This window comes from Bos javanicus, chromosome 6 (assembly GCF_032452875.1).
Source record: "Bos javanicus breed banteng chromosome 6, ARS-OSU_banteng_1.0, whole genome shotgun sequence".
Lineage (NCBI taxonomy): Eukaryota > Metazoa > Chordata > Mammalia > Artiodactyla > Bovidae > Bos > Bos javanicus.
In genome coordinates, this window is record NC_083873.1 from 17,590,996 (window position 1) to 17,610,137 (window position 19,142).

General features: G+C 43.2%; 1 protein-coding gene across 1 annotated transcript in view; it reads right to left on the bottom strand.

Annotated features, from left to right (window-relative positions):
* The window catches only part of HADH (hydroxyacyl-CoA dehydrogenase), a 43,580-nt gene that overhangs the window by 21,194 nt on the left and 3,244 nt on the right, over nt 1–19,142 (bottom strand). The window contains exon 2 of the mRNA XM_061419432.1: nt 841–969. Coding sequence (XP_061275416.1) covers nt 841–969 — 129 coding nt within the window. The remainder of the gene's footprint in view (nt 1–840; nt 970–19,142) is intronic.

Genomic DNA, 19,142 nt, shown 5'->3' on the forward strand with positions numbered 1-19,142 from the left:
GCCACCTTCTTACCCCCAGGGTGGGGCCCAGAGCCTCGGCCCAAAGAGGGACAACTGGCAGAAGTGTGCGGGGTAAAAAGTGCAGGTCATCTGGATCCGCGCACTCTGTCCTTGCTTCCCCTCGGCCCTCTTCAAATCCCGCCTGACCAGACCCTCGTCATAACATGCTCCTCTCTATCGCGACCAGTGAGGACATGTGAGGGAGAGCTTAACCTGCTGTGATACATACTGCTCAGATTTCTTTAGGGAGAACATAAAATGATCTCCTCCCCTGCTGCTCTGATTTTTAAAAGATGACTAGATTTTAAGAAGATGCAAACCCAAATCACAATGAGATACCACTTCATACCTCCTATGATGGCTGTTACAAAAATAACAATAATAATTGTAGGCCATGACGTGGAGAAATTGGAACCTCCTTGTACATTACTCGTAGGAATGTAAAATGGTCCAGCCATTGAGGATGACAGTTTGGCAGTTCCCCAAAAAGCTAAACCTAGGATTGCTGTATGACCCAGTGATTGCACTGCTAGGCACATACGTGAAAGAACTGAAAAGAGGAGCCCGAACAGACAGTACACTCATGGTCACTAGGGCACTATTCACAATAGCCAAAAGGTGAAAAGAATCAACAATATGGCTATTTACGTCTCCTGTTCTGTTATCAGTCCCCGTGGAATATTTAGTGATTATGTTATTATGCTGGCCTAAAGTTAGGCCTGTTTTATTGGCCTCAAGTTTCAATTCAAACATTTAAAAAGCAAACAAAGGCCAGAACCCTCTCACAAATGTGAAGTGGTCAGAGAACTGGTCTTGAAGATAATGATGACAAGAAATCACCTTGGGGTTTTCTGCAAACTTCTTCTTGGCCACTTTCCGAAGACTTTCCTCAATTCCCTTTCTAGATTTTTCCAGGATGTCCTCTGTTTGGTCCACCAACACTACTGTGTGGCCAGTTGCTGCAGCAACCTAGAACAAAACAAAAACCAAAAAAAAGCAAGAAAAAATAAAAATTAAAAAAAATTAGTAGACAGGAATTCTCTGCAGTCCAGTGGCCAGGACTTGGCACTCTCACGGCTAGGGCCTGGGTTCAGTTCCTAGTTGGGGAACTAAGATCCTGCAAGCCGCTCAGCGCCAAACAAACAAATAAAACCCAGTAGAGTTGCATATTCTACATGAACTCCAGCACTATTCTACTCAAAATACCACATAAACATAACAATAAGCCAACAGAAATTAAACACACACCTCTCCTCAGGCACTGCTTTAAATCCTTAACATGATGACAGTTCTCAAAATAACCTTACAAGAAGATCAAGAGATGAGCCCACAGTTACACAACTGGTGTCTGGAAAGGGACATGTGGAGAGGGTTCATGTCTGCACAGTTTAGGCACACACTCACACCTGCTTTCCTTCCCAGAGTCTGAAATTCTGGCACTGGCCAGGCAGAGGGTGCCTGTGAGACCAGCCCCAGTAAAAACTCTTGGCTCTGCATCTCTAGTGAGCTGAAGGGAGGTATGATGGCCACCGGTGGGGTACTCTGTCCACAACAGGGCAAGCAGAGGTGCTGGCTCGGGGACCTTCCGTTTTTGTCTCCGCTCCTCTGTGTGGCGGACCCTCTGGAAAAACACAAGTGATTTTCACCTTCCTCTTAACCTCTGACCTAGCTCATCCTTTGAATAGGCCAAACAGGATTCTTCAGATTCCTCCCTGCCCAGTCCCAATACACTTTCCCTCACTTCCACTTCCAGCATCACTCAGCCTTTTTTTCCCCTCAGGGGTTTGGGGAGGAAAATTCAAGCACTTTTGGAACAAGCGAAGAAGCTGAAGGCAACAGAGACACAGAAAGACAGCAGAGGTTCTTCGCTGGAGATTCAGCGGCTAGGACTCTGTGCTTCCACTGCAGGAGGCACATGTTCGATCCCAGGTTTGGGAACTAAGATCTCCGAAGCTGCAGCAAGTGGCCAAAGAAATAAAAAGACAAAGTTAAAGCAGTGTCCTTTTGTTTTGAAACTTTAAAATCCCAATGAGAAAACACGGGAGAAAAAAAAAAACACGCAACACTACAAAGCTCCGTATGTCAGACGTCAAAGAAAATAAAAGCCACATGGTGAAGAACTCTGTCAGGAATCAGGTCTCAGAAGGCTGGGTACACCTTCTGTACCCAAAAGGAGTACACCTGGAAGATGCCATTCTGCCAAGGAATAAGGCATTAGCCTTAAGGAGGTGGAGCGGAGCCAGCGAGGTAGGGGGGATCACACCATCTCCCTAGAAAGCCACTTGCAGAGTTACTGTAATCGTGTGTGACTGTGATAGTCACAGGGCATCTTTGGTTATGCTGCAGATAAGCTATGATGCCATCCCCTTAAAATTACTTTTTAAAAAAACTGCAAACAGAACCAATCCAAGAGATGAAGCAACCCTCAAAAATTCAAGTGAAGCAAGACAGACTTATAAGAACACTAAAATTCAACGGGAAAATCCATGGCCAAGAAGTATTTTCAGCCTAAATGAGGACTTATCCAAAGTCCTCTGATAAACACCCCCAGCTCCCCCACCCCCACTCCCGCCCATAAGGAGACACTGGGCAATTCAGTCCTTGCTTTTCTTCATCCTGCGTCTGCATGGGCACACTGGAGATGATACAGTATGCAGACACCAGCCAAACTCAGCTATTAAATCAAAGCCCTCTAGGCAATGTTCTGGAAGAACAAAGTGCACGTCAAATGATCCATGTCAAAGTTACTGTGTGTGCAAAATGTTTGTTTACTTTCCCATATCAGGGGCCAAGTGTCAGAAAGGTAGCAGACAGACCTTCCCAATGCACCACTGATCACATCTCACTCTGCAAAACGTCCCTCAGCGCACAGTGCCTCATCGGTCTTTAAAGAGGCTGCTCTTGTAGGAACTTAGCTTAACTGTTTTCCCTAAATCAATTGCCTCGAACATTTTCTACAATTGTGGGATCTTTAAAATGCCTAGATTAGTATTTCTGGAAAATTCTGAAAGAGATGGGAATACCAGACTACCTGACCTGCCTCTTGAGAAACCTGTATGTAGGTCAGGAAGCAACAGTTAGAACTGGACATGGAACAACAGACTGGTTCCAAATAGGAAAAGGAGTACTTCAAAGCTGTATATTGTCACCCTGCTTATTTAACTTATATGCAGAGTACGTCATGAGAAACGCTGGGCCGGAAGAAGCACAAGCGGGAATCAAGATTGCTGGGAGAAATATCAATAACCTCAGATATGCAGATGATACCACCCTTATGGCAGAAAGTGAAGAGGAACTAAAAAGCCTCTTGATGAAAGTGAAAGTGGAGAGTGAAAAAGCTGGCTTAAAACTCAACATTCAGAAAACAAAGATCATGGCATCTGGTCCCATCACTTCATGGGAAATAGATGGGGAAACAGTGGAAACAGTGTCAGACTTTATCTTTTTGGGCTCCAAAATCACTGCAGATGGTGACTGCAGCCATGAAATTAAAAGACACTTACTCCTTGGAAGAAAAGTTATGACCAACCTAGATAGCATATTGAAAAGCAGAGACATTACTTTGCCAACAAAGGTTCATCTAGTCAAGGCTATGGTTTTTCCAGTGGTCATGTATGGATGCGAGAGTTGGACTATGAAGAAACCTGAGCGCCAAAGAATTGATGCTTTTGAACTGTGGTGTTGGAGAAGACTCTTGAGAGTCCCTTGGACTGCAAGGAGATCCAACCAGTCCATTCTAAAGGAGATCAGCCCTGGGTATTCTTTGGAAGGAATGATACTAAAGCTGAAACTCCAGTACTTTGGCCACCTCATGTGAAGAGCTGACTCATTGGAAAAGACTCTTATGCTGGGAGGGATTGGGGGCAGGAGGAGAAGGGGACGACAGAGGATGAGATGGCTGGGTGGTATCACCAACTCGATGGACGTGAGTTTGAATGAACTCCAGGAGATGGTGATGGACAGGGAGGCCTGGCGTGCTGCGATTTACGGGGTCGCAAAGAGTCAGACACGACTGAGCGACTGAACTGAACTGAACTGAGAAAGCAATAATTGTATACTCTAAATGATTATCCCTTTAAACACTTTCTACTTCAGCTTTCCTTATCTTGGTTTACTCATAAAGCTTCAATAAAATACAAAGGAAATCTTACAGTATTGCTATTCCATGGGCAGAAAAAGATATTCTAGTTTAAACCCAAAGTACACATGGCTAGTGGGGAATTTCCTGGAAGTCTAGCAGTTAGGACTCTGGGCAGATTTCACGGCCATGGCCTTTGTTCAAAGCCTGGTCAGGGAACTAAGATCTCACAAGCTTGCACGGCATGGCCAAACAAACTACACCACCACCACCCCACCCAAAGGGGATACAATTAAGACTGAATGGAGAAAATATAGGTGAAAAAGATACAATTCTCGAAACATTATCCATTTTATGATGAAGTTCTTGGTTGCATAGCAATAAACTACCATTTCAGCACAACTTCAAGCAATTTCAATGAAAGCAGTATTTTCATTCTACCCACCTGTAGACAGCAACCCAATCCAACCTAAAGAACTTCCCTTAGAATCATTTGTTTGCAGACATACCCAAGAGACAAGGTTGGCAACATCTTGAGGGTAACTTCCTGTCTATTCATCTTCACAAACCCAGTGCCTGGTCCATGGTGGTGAGAGAGTAATAGGCAGGAAGACCAGGGGTCTCCAAACAGAGGAAATAGGCTGCAAGTGTCAGACATTTTTTTCTCTCTCTCTTAACCAGTAGGAGGAAACAAACAAGTGTTAGATTTTCTTCCCCTTCTCTACACAAATTTTAAAAGAGGGTTCTTCTGGGTTGCCATGACAACACATGGTTCTACCTGCACTTAACTTCTCAAACCTTGAGCTAACCAATGCGTTTTTCCTATGGAAATATTTGTCTTAAGCTATGTTAATGAACTATGTATTTACCATTGCCTAATGGCCCCGGACAACCCACCTTCTGCCAATGTTATGCCAAAACGCATGTTGTGGGTGAGGGGCTTGGTGACAGTCTCTGAGTTTTGAGACGTTTCCTTTCTCCAATTAGCAGACTGCTAGTAGCTATATAACATCCGGCTAAAGACTAGCAGAGGGGCACTCTTTCAGCCCCCTTCTGATGTCTACGTGAGAAGCTTTCTATATCTCTTTTATACTTTAATAAAACTTTATTACACAAAAGCTCTGAGCAATCAAGCCTCGTCACTGGCCCTGGATAGAATTATTCTCCTCCAGAGGCCAAGAATCCCAGTGTCTTTCATGGCTCAACAACAACCTTTCAGCGGGCACTCAATGTATATTTGCTGAAAAAGTAAATGAACAAACAAACCACAGGTAGCCCACTGCCTGCTATGTATTAGATAGATACCTGACAACATTTCCTGGGATGAGTCCAATGTTCTGATTTTATTCATCTACTCCAAGTGGGGCTGGTATTCCTCCCTACTGTTATGGGCTATCGTCAAGATAGAGTGAGGATGCAGGCAGCCTGTCCCTTGTCCCCATGTAATCCATGTCAGACCTGAAAGGTACATGACTGCCTCCCAGACTGGCTCAATAAGCAGATGCAACCTTAAGCATGGCCAGTAGTTAGATCTTCACTCATAGCTTCAGCTACATGCTGGTTTGAAGGCTAAGGCCAGAAAAAACATAACAAGAAGTGCTGTGTTTTTCTTGGAAGCCAAGTAATTGTACTGGGATATACAAACAATCTGGACAGTGGGGAAGCTTTCAAGTAGTTTGGGTGAAAAAAATGCAGATTATTTCAAAATGCTTTGCACCAAATGACTGAGGGCCACACAAAAGCTTTGGCTTCTCTGAGGTGAGCACTCTTGCCCCACCACCCCAACACCTGAGCTCCCCTGGAAACACCCTTACCGCAGCATGCTGGGCACAGCTCTGCATTCATTCCCGTCACTACTGCTCCCTCCTCTCGACTCAACAACCATGCAGGGCCTGTTCCTGGCCCCGGGACAAGGTGATGAACAAAACAAATCCCCTGCTCTCAGAGAGCTTCCACTCCTCATAAATCATCCTATTTGGTCTTCATAATAGCCTTTGGGGGAGACACTGTAATAGTAAGCGAACAAAGTCTAGACCTGAGGGGCTTTGGAGCTAGGCCTGCCCATATCCCGAGCTCACATGCTGGCTGTTGACCCTGCAAGGCGTGGCTGGGTCCGAGGGGAACAGTCTGAAACAGCTCTGAACTGGGCTAGAGCCAGACTCTGGAGCCTGTCTACCAACTATGAGACAGAAAAATTCCTTAACTCTCAAAGGCTGTCTCCTCATGTAAATTGGAGCAGAAAAGTTGCTGAGAGGATCAAAAGAGTTAATACATGTTGAGAGGATTAAAAGAGTTAACACAGTAGAATTGCTGAGAGGATTAAGAGTTAAAGAACATGTGATATGCTAGGCACCCAGAACAGTGCCCAGTATATCACAACAGCTTCATGATTTTATTCTAGGCAGGCCCCTTCTTCCTTCTGTAAGGGTCCAAGGCTTAATCATAGATCCAAGTACTGCCTCTAAAGGAAAATATTTTACTTTGCCTTTAAAATTACATCTTCTCACAACTTGCCCCCTTTCTGGTTTTCATTGCCCCTTTTCAGGTTTTCTTTTCTGTGTCCTTGCATTTTTACAAACAGGTTAGGAACCCTTTTCATTTAAAAAGCAGGGGGAACACCCACAAATTTCCTTAGCCACCTGAAGCTGACCTTTGCTTCACTACAAAAGCCCTTCAACCGCCAGGGGACACAGCTGTACGAGCACCAGCACTGCTGAAAGCAAGAAGGCATTAAAGGTCTTCCAGGCGCTAAAGCCAGCGCCTGTTCTTTGGCCTCATCTACTTTCCCACAGCCCCACTCGATGCCAGCTAAGCCTTCCTTTTTGAAATTCTCCCATTTCTTATCTCTATCTGTTCCTTTTAGCCATATTAATTCTCTCAATCTTCTCAAAGGTATCTTTCAAGGTTCTGCCTTCAGTATTCTTCTCTGTCTTTACATCTTTTCTTTCTGGAACCTTAATCATTCTCATAATTCCAGCTAGGTGTGACACCAGCACATTCTGTCCTAAGCTAGTCTATGCCATGTGCGTGCATGCTAGGTCGCTTCAGTCATGTCCAACTCTGTGACCCCATGGACTGCAGCCTGCCAGGCTCCACTGTCCATGGTATTCTCCAGGCGAGCATACTGAAGTGGGTTACCAGGCCCTCCTCCAGGCGATCCTCCCGACCCAGGGATTGAACCTGTGTCTCTTGGGTCTCCTACATTGGCAGGTGGGCTCGTTACCACTGAGCCACCTGGGAAGCCTGCAGTCAATGCCTTGTGACCCTAAAACCGGTTCTCTTGGCCTCCATTAATGTTGCCACTATCCTGAGGGTCACAAGAGTTGCTGGACAACACTTTTTTCTTAGCCTTGGCCCTAATTACATCCAAAGAAGTTCTATCCATCATTTAAGGCCCCTTTCAAAAGCTACCCTCCCCAAATGAATGTGCTTTTTCTTGTTTTAAACCTTAGAGCTAGATTTTTACTGCTGTTACTAGGCTGCCTGACACCAGTCAAAGGTGCCACGCGGCCTCTGCTCTTAGATCTGAATGCCTTAGTGGCGACACTGATCTGGTCCTTGTGTCCCCTGCCACTCATCACCTGTACGTGGTCTTGTCCGGTAACTCACTGCTCACCACCAGGTGCCGAGAGCAGGGTGACCCAAGCCTGTGCCCTCCCCCAGCCCCATCACAATGCTCCTTGGGCTGCTTCCCGGCTCCACAACCCGGCCCTGAGGTTCCCTCCCTCAGGAAGCGCCTCCACCTCCCTGATGCCAGCCCTCTCTCCCTCAGAGAACGCTCTCTCAACCTCTAGCACAGGTAGTCGCTCCTTTGTGCTCTACTGACTTACAGATATAGCAGGTCCTTCCTGCAGGACCCTAAACATAGGAAAAAAACAGTGTGGAGCTGGTGAGAGTCACAGCTACCAATGATCACTCAGTTATGTCAACAGCAGCCCAAACCCCAGGACATGAATATAAGAGAGAAATAAAAAACAAATGGTTGTAAGCGATTTCAAGTTGTAAAAAATCTCACGAATTTTAGAATAAAGGTCATAAACCAATGACGATGTAGGAGAAATTCCATATGTGAAAGATAAATTAGACATGGAAAAATTAACCAACACCAGCTTTTGATGATGAACTCAAAATACTGAATAATAGCTAGAGACCTTTTCAAAAGACCTGCCACATCGTCTACTTCTTCAGAATCTGAAGTAGCTGTGACCACAAAGCCAAACATAGGGTAGTTCTGTCATACTCTGAACTTCGGTCCAACCAAAATTTCCAGTAAATGCAAATTTCATACACATATATGTAGTGCAGTTACATACATACGCCTTTTTTTAAACACATACTTTTTAATGTCCCTTTTTCCTTACCTAAGAAGATATATCCCATATATCTATAACATCATATTTTAAGTGTGTAAAGGCCGTATCTTAAGGTAAGGTATTTAACCCACTAAAACCTTCATCTGTGTCAGGTGGCATCCCAGATATGGCAAGCAGGGCATCTGTGCCTTCATGACGTTAGCTGTTCACACTTGTGCCTCTTCTGGATGGTGAGCAATTCCAGGGCAGCAACCACATACTACCTCTCACCCACCTCAATGTCTGGCACAAAGGCACACTTAATCTTCATGAAAAGAATGGGTGAATAATAGATCTAGTTTTTAAAAGCTTCAGTTTGTGAACTATCTTAGGAATAAGTTCTCAAGAAATCATGACTGGTTTTGCTACTAGAAACTCTTTATAACAAATTTTACATAATCAAGTTATTAATAGAATTATGAAAAATCACACATATAAAAGGATAGACAGAAAAAAAAAAGAATAACTGGATTCTTTAGTCAATTACCAGATTAAAAAAAAATACCACAAAAATCTCTCTATTATTTTGGTGGGCAGATCAACCATTCTCTGGCACTGGTGGTGGAGATGCCAGGCAAAGGGGAACTAGAGGGCAACTGCCACGTAATATGACCACCTCTGTACTTTCAAAACTGGACTGACGCTTAATTTCCTCCAGCATGTCAATGTGTCCTGTACCATTTATCAAAGGGGCTGTGGGCAAAGAGACACGCAGACCCTGTGTGTGTCCGTCCATCTGTGAGGGACACGTGGGAGCCAGGGCAGGGACGGCGGCAGACACACAACACGGGCTTCCCTCCAGTGTAGCTTTCTTCTCTATCACAGCAAGGAGAGGGTGAGAGGCACCTTAGTTTCTCAACTACTGCAAGGTGAGAGAGAGGGAAAATTATTTACTGTTCAGCTTTATTAGCTACAGATAATCCAGATCATCAATTACTACAGCAGGAGAATCAGTGCAACCGTTTTCAGGCTTTTTAGCCATGAAATTATTCCTCCTAAGAATGTATACAGAAGAGCAATACATAAAGCATAGGTCAGGAGAGAGGGGTTTGGGAACCACCAAGGAACCGCACTGAACTCCTAACCCTAAAGTCCATCAGAGTACAGTGTCAAAAACCTCTGATCTGTAAAGTAATTAGCCTCCAATTAAAATTCAAAAAAAAAACCCTCTGATCTATTCAGACCTACTATGATGGCTATTATTTTAAAAAAAGAAACAAAACAAAAAACATAAGTGTTAGCAAAGATATGGAGAGACTGGAACTCCTGCACACTGCTGATGCAGTCCCTGTGGAATATGCTATAGGAGTTCCTCAAAACACTAAAAATAATGACCATATTATCCAGGAATTCCACTTCTGGATATATATCCAAAAGGACTCTAACACAGACTTAGAAGCAACACTCTCACATAGCTGCAGACCATGTTCATGGCAGCATCCCCAATAACCAAAAGGTGGGAGCAGCCCGAGTGTCCACTGATGGATGAATGGGCAGACAGTGTGCTACAGACATGCAACGGAATATGACTCCACTAAAAATATCCCGATGCAATATTATTCCTCAAACAGGAAAGACATTCTGACACATGCTACAACACAGACAAACCTTTAAGGTTTTTAGATGAAATAAAGCAGTCACAAAAGGACAAATACTGAGTGATTTCTCTCATACGAAGAATCTAGAACAGTCGGATTCATAGAGACTGAAAGTAGGATGGCCACCAGAGGCTGGGGGAGGAGAGATGGGCGATTATTATTTAATGGGCATGTACTTAAATGCCACTGAACTGTACAGTTTTTTATGTGCATATTTTCCGTTTTATTAGATAAAGGCCAAAGCATTTCCCAAACAGTTACACTAATCTATTGATACATTCCCACCAACAACAGGAAACATGAACTTCCTGTTTCTCCATATCCTTACCAACACTTTATCAGATTTTTCTAATTTTTCCAAGCTGATGTGTGTTATAGTATTTATTTGTAGTTTTTATTTTTTTTAATTTGTTTATTTTAATTGTAGGCTAATTACTTTACAACACTGTAGTGGTTTTGTCATACGTTGACATGAATCAGCCACGGGTGTACACGTTCCCCATCCTGAACCCCCCTCCCAACTCCCTCCCCATCCCATCCCTCTGGGTCATCCCAGTGCACCAGCCCCGAGCACCCTGTCTCATGCCTCGAACCTGGACTGACGATCTGTTTCACATGTGATAATATACATGTTTCAGTGCTATTCTCTCAGATCATCCCACCCTCGCCCTCTCCCACAGAGTCCAAAAGACTGTTCAATACATCTGTGTCTCTTTTGCTGTCTCACATATAGGGTTATCGTTACCATCTTTCTAAATTCCATATATATGCGTTAGTATACTGTATTGGTGTTTTTCTTTCTGGCTTACTTCACTCTGTACAATAGGCTCCAGTTTCATCCACCTCATTAGAACTGATTCAAATGTATTCTTTTTAATGGTTGAGTAATACTCCATTGTGTATATGTACCACAGCTTTCTTATCCATTCATCTGCTGATGGACATCTAGGTTGCTTCCATGTCCTGGCTATTATAAACAGTGCTGCAATGAACATTGGGATACATGTGTCTCCTTCAATTCTGGTTTCCTCAGTGTGTATGCCCAGCAGTGGGATTGCTGGGTCGTATGGCAGTTCTATTTCCAGTTGTTTAAGGAATCTCCACACTGTTCTCCATAGAGGCTGTACTAGTTTGCATTCCCACCAACAGTGTATCCACACCCTTTCCAGCATTGATTGCTTATAGATTTTTGGAGAGCAGCCATTTTGCCTGGCGTGAGATGGTACTTTATTGTGGTTTTGATTTGCATTTCTCTGAGAATGAGTGATGTTGAACATCTTTTCATGTGTTTGTTAGCCATCTGTATGTCTTCTTTGGAGAAATGTCTATTTAGTGAACTGTACATTTTTCAAGTAAGTTTTACTTTATGTATTTTTTTTTTACCACATACAACACACAAAAACCTTTAATTCAACATACCTTCATTTTACTGAGAAAAGCCACAGCAACTAAAGCAAAAATATTATTCACCTAAGATCACATATCTATCCAAAAGATAATTCTGTAAAAGGTACTTCTGTCTATATTACTAAGCTTTTCAATGGCTCCTGGTGATCACAAAATAAAAGCTCCTACACATGGCACGCAAGACCCTCCAGGAAAGGGAGCCACCTCCTCTCCAGACACACTGCTCACTGTTGCCAGAGACTGCCACAAGGCGTGGAGGTGCCTACAGCTGCTATCGCCTCTCACCTCCAGGCCTCTGTACTGTCCAACCTTCTCCCCAACTTCCCTCATTAACAAAGCCCAAGTATCACTTCCAGATACTAAGCACTGCCACCCCCAAGACCCTCTGAGTCCCAAGCAAGGAGTCCTCCACATTCCGGTAATACCCCTGCACCCACCACACTGTGTCACGATCATCCATTTAAGTGCCGTCTCCCCTACTCCTGTGCTTAGTGCTTAGTCTCTCAGTCATGTCTGACCTTTGCAACCCCATGGACTACAGCCTGCCAGGCACCTCTGTCCATGGGAATTCTCTAGGCAGGAACTGTCATTTCCTCCCACAGGGGATCTTCCCAACCCAGGAATCGAACTCAGGTCTCCCTCATTGAGGGCAGATTCTTTGCTGTCTGAGCCACCAGGGAAGCCCGAGAATCCTGGAGTGGGTAGCCTATCCCTTCTCCAGGGAATCTTCCCAACACAGGAATCAAACCAAGGTCGCCTGCACTGCAGGTGGATTCCTTTCCAGCTGAGCTACCAGGGAAGCTCCTCTTCCTGGATTCTGACTAAATGAGACCCACACCAAGACACACTAGAATTAAAATGTCAAAAGTTAAAGACAAAGATTAATGTTGTAAAATATTAAAAGCATCAGGAGAAAACCAACTTGCTACACACAAGGGAATCCCCACTAAGACCAACAGCAGAAACATTGTAGGCCAGAAGGGAGTGGCACAATGCATACAAAGTACTGAAAACAAAAACAAGAACTTCCAACCAAGAACATTCTCCCTGGCAAAGCTCAGAGTGAAGGAGTTCAACACTACTAAATCTGTATTACAAGAAACGTTAATGGGACTTTAAGCTGAAAAGAAAGGGCACTAATTAGTAACAAGAACACATATGAAAGAATAAATCTCACTAGGAAGGTAAACATACATAAAAAAGGTGGTAGATTAATCATTTATAAAGCTAGTATAAATGTTAAAAGACAAAAAAAGCAGTTAAAAAAAAAAAAACATGATTACTATAATTAGTTAAGGGGTTATTGTTGTTGTTCAGTCACCCAATCGTATCCAACTCTGTGCGACCCCATGGACTGCAGCACGCCGGGCCTCCCTGTCCCTCACCATCTCCCAGAGTTTGCCCAAGTTCATGTCCATCCCATCGGTGATGCCATCCAGTCATCTCATCCTCTGATGCCCTCTTCTCCTTCTGCCCTCAATCTTTCCCAGCATCAGGGACTTTTCCAATGAGTCAGCTATTCACATCAGATGACCAAAATACTGGAGCTTCAGCTTCAGCATCAGTCCTTCCAATGAGCATTCAGGGCTGATTTCCCTTAAGGTTGACTGGTTTGATCTTCTTGCTGTCCAAGGAACTCTTAGGAGTTTTCTCCAGCTCCACAGTTCAAAGGCATCAATTCTTTGGTGTTCTGCGTTCTTTACGATCCAGTTCTCACAACCCTACATGACCACTGGGAAGACCACAACCTTGACTATACAGACCTTTGTCGGCAGAGTAATGTGTCTGCTTTTCAACACACTGGCTAGGTTTGTCATAGCTTTCCCACCAAGAAGCGGCTGTTTTCTGATCTCATGGCTGCAGTCACCATCTGCAGTGATTTTAGAGCACAAGAAGAGGAAATTTGTCACTACTTCCACCTTTTCCCCTTCCATTTGCGATGCAAATAGATGCCAGATGCCATGATCTTAGCTTTTTTAATATTTAGTTTTAAGCTGGCTCTTTCACTCTCCTCCTTCACCCTCATCAAGAGGCTCTTAGTTCCTCTTCGCTTTCAGCCATTAGAGTGCTATCATCCACTTATCTGAGGTTGTTGATGTTTCTCCTGCCTATCTTGATTCCAGCTTGTAACTCATCCAGTTCAGCATTTCTCATGATGTGCTCAGCATACAGGTTAGACAAACAGGTTGACAGCAGACAGCCTTGTCATACTCCTTTCTCAATCTTGAACTAATCAGTTGTTCCATACAGCGTTCTAACTGTTGCTTCTTGACCTGCGTACAGATTTCTCAGGAGACAGATAAGATGGGCTGGTATTCCCACTCTTTAAGAGCTTTCCACAGTTTATTATGATCCAAACAGTCAAAGGCTTTAGCACAGTAGATGAAACAGAGGTAGATGTTTTTCTGGAATTCCCTAGCCTTCTCTATGATCTAGCAAATGTTGGCAATTTGACCTCTGGTTGCTCTTCCTTTTCTAAACCCAGCATGGACATGTGGAAGTTCTGGGTTCACATAATGCTGAAGCCTAGCATGCAAGATTTTAAGCATGACCTTACTAGCATGAGAGATGAGTGCAATTGTCTGATGATTAGCACATTCTTCAGTACTACCCTTCTTGGGAATTGGGATAAGAAAAGGTCCAGTCCTGTGGCCACTGCTAGGTCTTCCAGATTTGCTGACATATTGAATGCAACACCTTGATGGCATCATGCTTTAGGGTTTTGAATAGTTCTACTGGAATAGAATAGTTAAGGGATGCACAAGATAAAAAAGTATGAAACGTGACATCAAACACATAAACCAAGGAGGGTTACTAATGTTGAGCATCAAAATAGGATCAAACTTAAGTTGTTATTAAATCGAATAGAGACTGTTACACATACAAGTTATTATATGTTAGCCTGATGGTAACCACAAAGAAAATTAAAGTCAATGCAGGAAATTGAAGATATCTGAAATACATATAAGAATTCATAATCAGAATTCATAAACATTTCCTACAAATCAATTAGGGGAAAATGTACAACACAATAGTAAAATAGGAATGAAATCTAATCAGACATTATATAAGAATATATATGGCCAATAAACATATGAAAAGGGGTTCACCTCATTAGTAAACAGGAAATTCTAATAAAAATACAATGAAATATCACTAAACCCACTAGAATGACTAAAGGAACAACAACATAATCCCATAGAGCAAGGAGGACCTTCACACCCTGATGGCAGAACTCTAACCTGATATAACCACTTTGGAAAACTGTTCAGCATTATCTGCTGAAGTTGAATATATTCATCTTTTGTAATCCAGCAATTCCACCCAAGAGAAACATGCACGTATGTGTGTCAAAAGACAGGACCATGACTGTGGATAGCAACCGTGCTGTGCAGGTCGGCCCAGGCAGGGCTAGAATCAGCCTGAGCAGTTCTGCTAAAGCTCAAGCACCACGATGGTCCCTGTCGAGGCGTGAGACCTACTGCTTTACAGCGCTGCTCTGCAACATTAACAAGCTTGGGGGTGGTTTGTATCCACTTATCAACACTGTTCGTAAGAGTGATATTGACGAGTCACACCCGGTTTTCAAAATTACATTACTGAAGGTTCTTACTTAGGAAAGAATTTCACATGTCTTAGATGCAAGGAAACCAATCACACTCATTTTTCTCAAATTAATCAATGAATTATTCCGAACTTTCCGAGTGGAAGAGTAGATCACAAAAATAAGTGATCCTTTTTCATCTCCCATAGATATATTTTCAATAAATAAGGAGGACTTTCCCTGGCACTTTAACCTGAGTACCAATAATCTGAATCAACCCACGGAAGACCCATTGAGGACTCTAGTTTTATACGATAGTGACTACAAGACCTTGAGGACAAAAAGTCTGCAACGGGGGAAAAAAAATGTATTTGACGGCTATGTCCTCAACTCCAACTGACTCCTCTAGCTTTGGTGGAAAGCAGGCTTAGCCAGAGGGAAATATTTTTGGACAAGGATGCTTCAGAGCTATAAAAATAGGCCCAGTAAATAGCACACTTGTCAAAATGCCCAAGTACTCCAGTCCCAGGGCCAAGGAAACATGCCAAGCAGAAGTGTGCAGGATTTCTATATTTTTGCAAACATACCACTAGATTTGAAGCCCCTTCTCTGAATTATTACTTGAGTTATCAATTTGTGAGAATTGCAGCAACTGGTCCAGTGAGGGGTTCCATGTGCCTTTACACTACAGGAGGGCTACATTTCAACATTACACTCACTCTGAAAACCGCTGAGTTTTATGTACCCTCTGCCACAACCAAATTCTGACTTCTCGATACCCAGAGGAAGTGTTCACCCAGAATAAGTACACTGAGTCACTGCTCCCCTGAGGCTGCTGCACCTCTGCATTAAGACCTGCCCTTGGGTTCTCAGGACGTGATCCAGGGAGGAAAAAAATCATAAATCAGTTGCATCTCCCAGAGCTGGCAAGTCTGGGTTCATGATTATCTCCGGTTATGCAATGCCTTGAACTTTGCCATCAATACCAGTTGTGTTCACTTACTTTAACAATCAGAAAAAGGCATTCTGTTGAAGCATTCAAGCACCACCACAGCTGGTTTATCCTTAAAACCGTTAAGTTCATTGGTTCGCCTCTTTTTTTAACTTATATTTTTATACTTAAAAAACTATTTCTAAAAAGCCAAAGGAATGTGCCTCCATTTTTAAGTGAGTCTGTTAAATACACACTTTTTTAAAAAAATTCAGTAAGCATCTGGGTTTGGTGATGGAGAGAAAGAATAACTTCTCTTCCTGGACTCTCCACACCATCTCCCACAAATTCTGGAAAGGAGATGGGATAGATGGACACATCAGTGGTATCAACTAGCTCTCAATTATATTAAGAATCTCTGAAGGACATTGCCAGGATGGATACTTTCTGAGTAGAGAAGAGAGCTGCAGATCCTAACTATTCTCTAGGAAGATTAATATGGCAATGGTTATTAGGAGGGTTTTTTCTTCTGTTAGATTCTGCTGAAATGAACCAATTAAGATGCTTCCTCAACAATTCAGGTATCAATCCTTGTTCTAGGAATTAGAAAGGAAAGAACAGGGGCAGGAGCATTCCTCAGAGCCTTCTGCAGAATGGTGGACATTCTGACAGCAACCCCATCTTCAGAGGTGGCCACAAGGTCAACCACAGAGGGAGGAAGCTCTCTGGGAAAGCTGGAGAGAACAAAGAAGTCATGCCAGGGGAGTCTGAGTCTATTATGGGCAGAAAGATGGTAGCAGAGTATGGAGATGATCAGCTAAATCTGGAGCTGAAGAAAGGACAAGATGCTAACTGCTGACTCCAGACACCCACAGATCCCCTTGCCCATGGAGGCCACCCTTCTCCCCAAAGACAGTAGAGGCCAAAAGGTACACGCAGAACGGTGGTCATCTCAGCCACAGGAATCTCCAGCCAGCAGAACGGTAAGTCAAAGACCTGAGTTCCAGCCTCAGCTCTGCCGCTGACCCTTGAACCCAGGTGACAGCTCTGCTGGGATGATTATTATAACGGTCACAAGAAATGACAGAGACATTAAAGTACTCAGAACAGAAAAAAAGGGAACAAAACACACATACATCTGTAGTGTTTTTTAAGTGCCAGGCTCAGATTTAAATGCTCTGAGTGTGAACTTACTGTAATAACCAAATACGAGTAAAGAAAGCACTAAGGTTATCTCTCAACAACCCACACAATTAGTCTTAAAATCTTTAGAATTGTTTGAACTCTCCCAAGCTGACTATCAGATCTTTTAGCATTGCTAAAAGAATCTAAAATAAGAGAAATCCTCACCAGATTAGAGCTGATGGATCTACACCAAATAAAAGCAGCTAACAATTATTAAACAGCTTCCACTGAACACATTAGTACAGTTCTAAGCACTTAGCTCATTTCCTCCCTCAGAACACTAAGAGAAGTAACACTATTTGTTGATAAGGGAAGAAGCGGAGAGAGGTTAAGAGACTCGCTCGAGATTCTCACAGCCAGGAGGAGAAGGGCTGGAACCCAAATCCAGCAGGCACCTTACAGTGCCTTTCAATCACACTTTCAATCACACTCAGCAGAAACCATCACACACTCAGCATATCCTGGAGGAAGATACAGCACAGCGACCAGCAGCATTACTTGCCTGTGGTTCCAGGAGAGCTAGGCAGTGAGGTATGTGCCTAAGGCAGAACTGGGGAGAAGAGGGAGGAAGAGAAAATGAAATTAGAAACTCAAGAAAGGGGCAGATAATTGTGAGGTGCATCCAGGACACAGCAGAGAAAACCCAAAACCTGACCGAGGTACCATTTCTGCTCTACAATGTCCAAACATATTCCATGGCATTCATTTTTCTGCCTGTCAGCCCTACCTCTTCTAGAGTATCCCCAGCCGCACCCCAAGTCCAAAGACTAACATGTCGACAGAAGCTATTTTACTGTCCCCAATACATCATGGAGATCAGAGAACAGCCCAATTAAGAACCGAGCGTCAACACAGGAAGTGAGGAAAGAACTTCACGACAAACACACCCCATGCGCCTGAGGACAAAGTTAACACCTGGGAATAAAACTATTCCCTCCATAAAGAAGTCTGAGTCCCAAAGGAGAGCTTAGAACTTAATGATGGTGCCAGGCTCCTGAGATCTTAAAACTTCTCCTAGGCCCCTGCTCTGCTTTCAAGCAAATTTCAACAGAAGCAAACTCACTGAGGCAACAGGGAAAAAGTAAAGCTAAATAACACAAAGCAATTCTGATGATTCTTCTATTCAGCATCAGAAAAGTCAGAGTTGGGGGGCAGGAAAAAGAGATGGGTGAACCAATGCAGAGCCGAGAGGAGACTTCCAACCCACTTGAGTCCTCAGTAATACAGCGTCAGGGAAACATATATCTGTAGTTTAGAATACGGCTCCCCCAACCCCATCCTGTTTTAACAGCCTAAGGAGTTCTCCCCAGAAAAAATGTGCACTTTTTGCTCTTTAAGAGGGACCAAAAAAAGTCTTTGGGTGCAAACCCAGCTCCAACCCCCTTCAAGATGCCAATTCTCACTTCCTCAAAGTATGGCATACTAAAAGCAAGGTAAATCAGAAAGCCAAGAAGTCCACTCCTGAAATGTCATTCCCAGAAATCCCACTCACTGGCTGCCCACCGGTAACTAAATGAAAGCCATAAACTCTCTGAGCTCCTTATATGAAAAAAAGGCAATGCAGGAAGCGAAGCTTAAACTCATTCTACAAATTGAAGAAATGCACAGCTAATAACTTTCTTCCTTTTCCACTTCTTTACAAAGCAAAACACAACCCATCCCCTACTCAAGGGTCAATTACTGGTGGAAGTTTCTTTGCTGGCCTAAATATCCAGCTGAAGATAAACTGGCAATCAGACCCAAGTAAGAATAATGTGTGAACACACAAAACAAGTTAATCTTACTTAAATATTAACCATGAGTCAGTTGTGTGTGTGTGTGTTTAATTTAAAACAAGCAAAAAAAAAAATGACAGGCAAAGAACTCTTGCACAAAACAAATATACATATGGTCTGTACTCTGATCAACTTCATATTATTAAACACAGAACTCACTTGTCTTAAATTGCTTAATTGCTTGAGAAACGTGTCAGGCTCCCACAAAATCTAGGGTTTGTTTTTTTTTTCATCCTACTCAACATGAACTGGAACACATGCCAAAAATGACA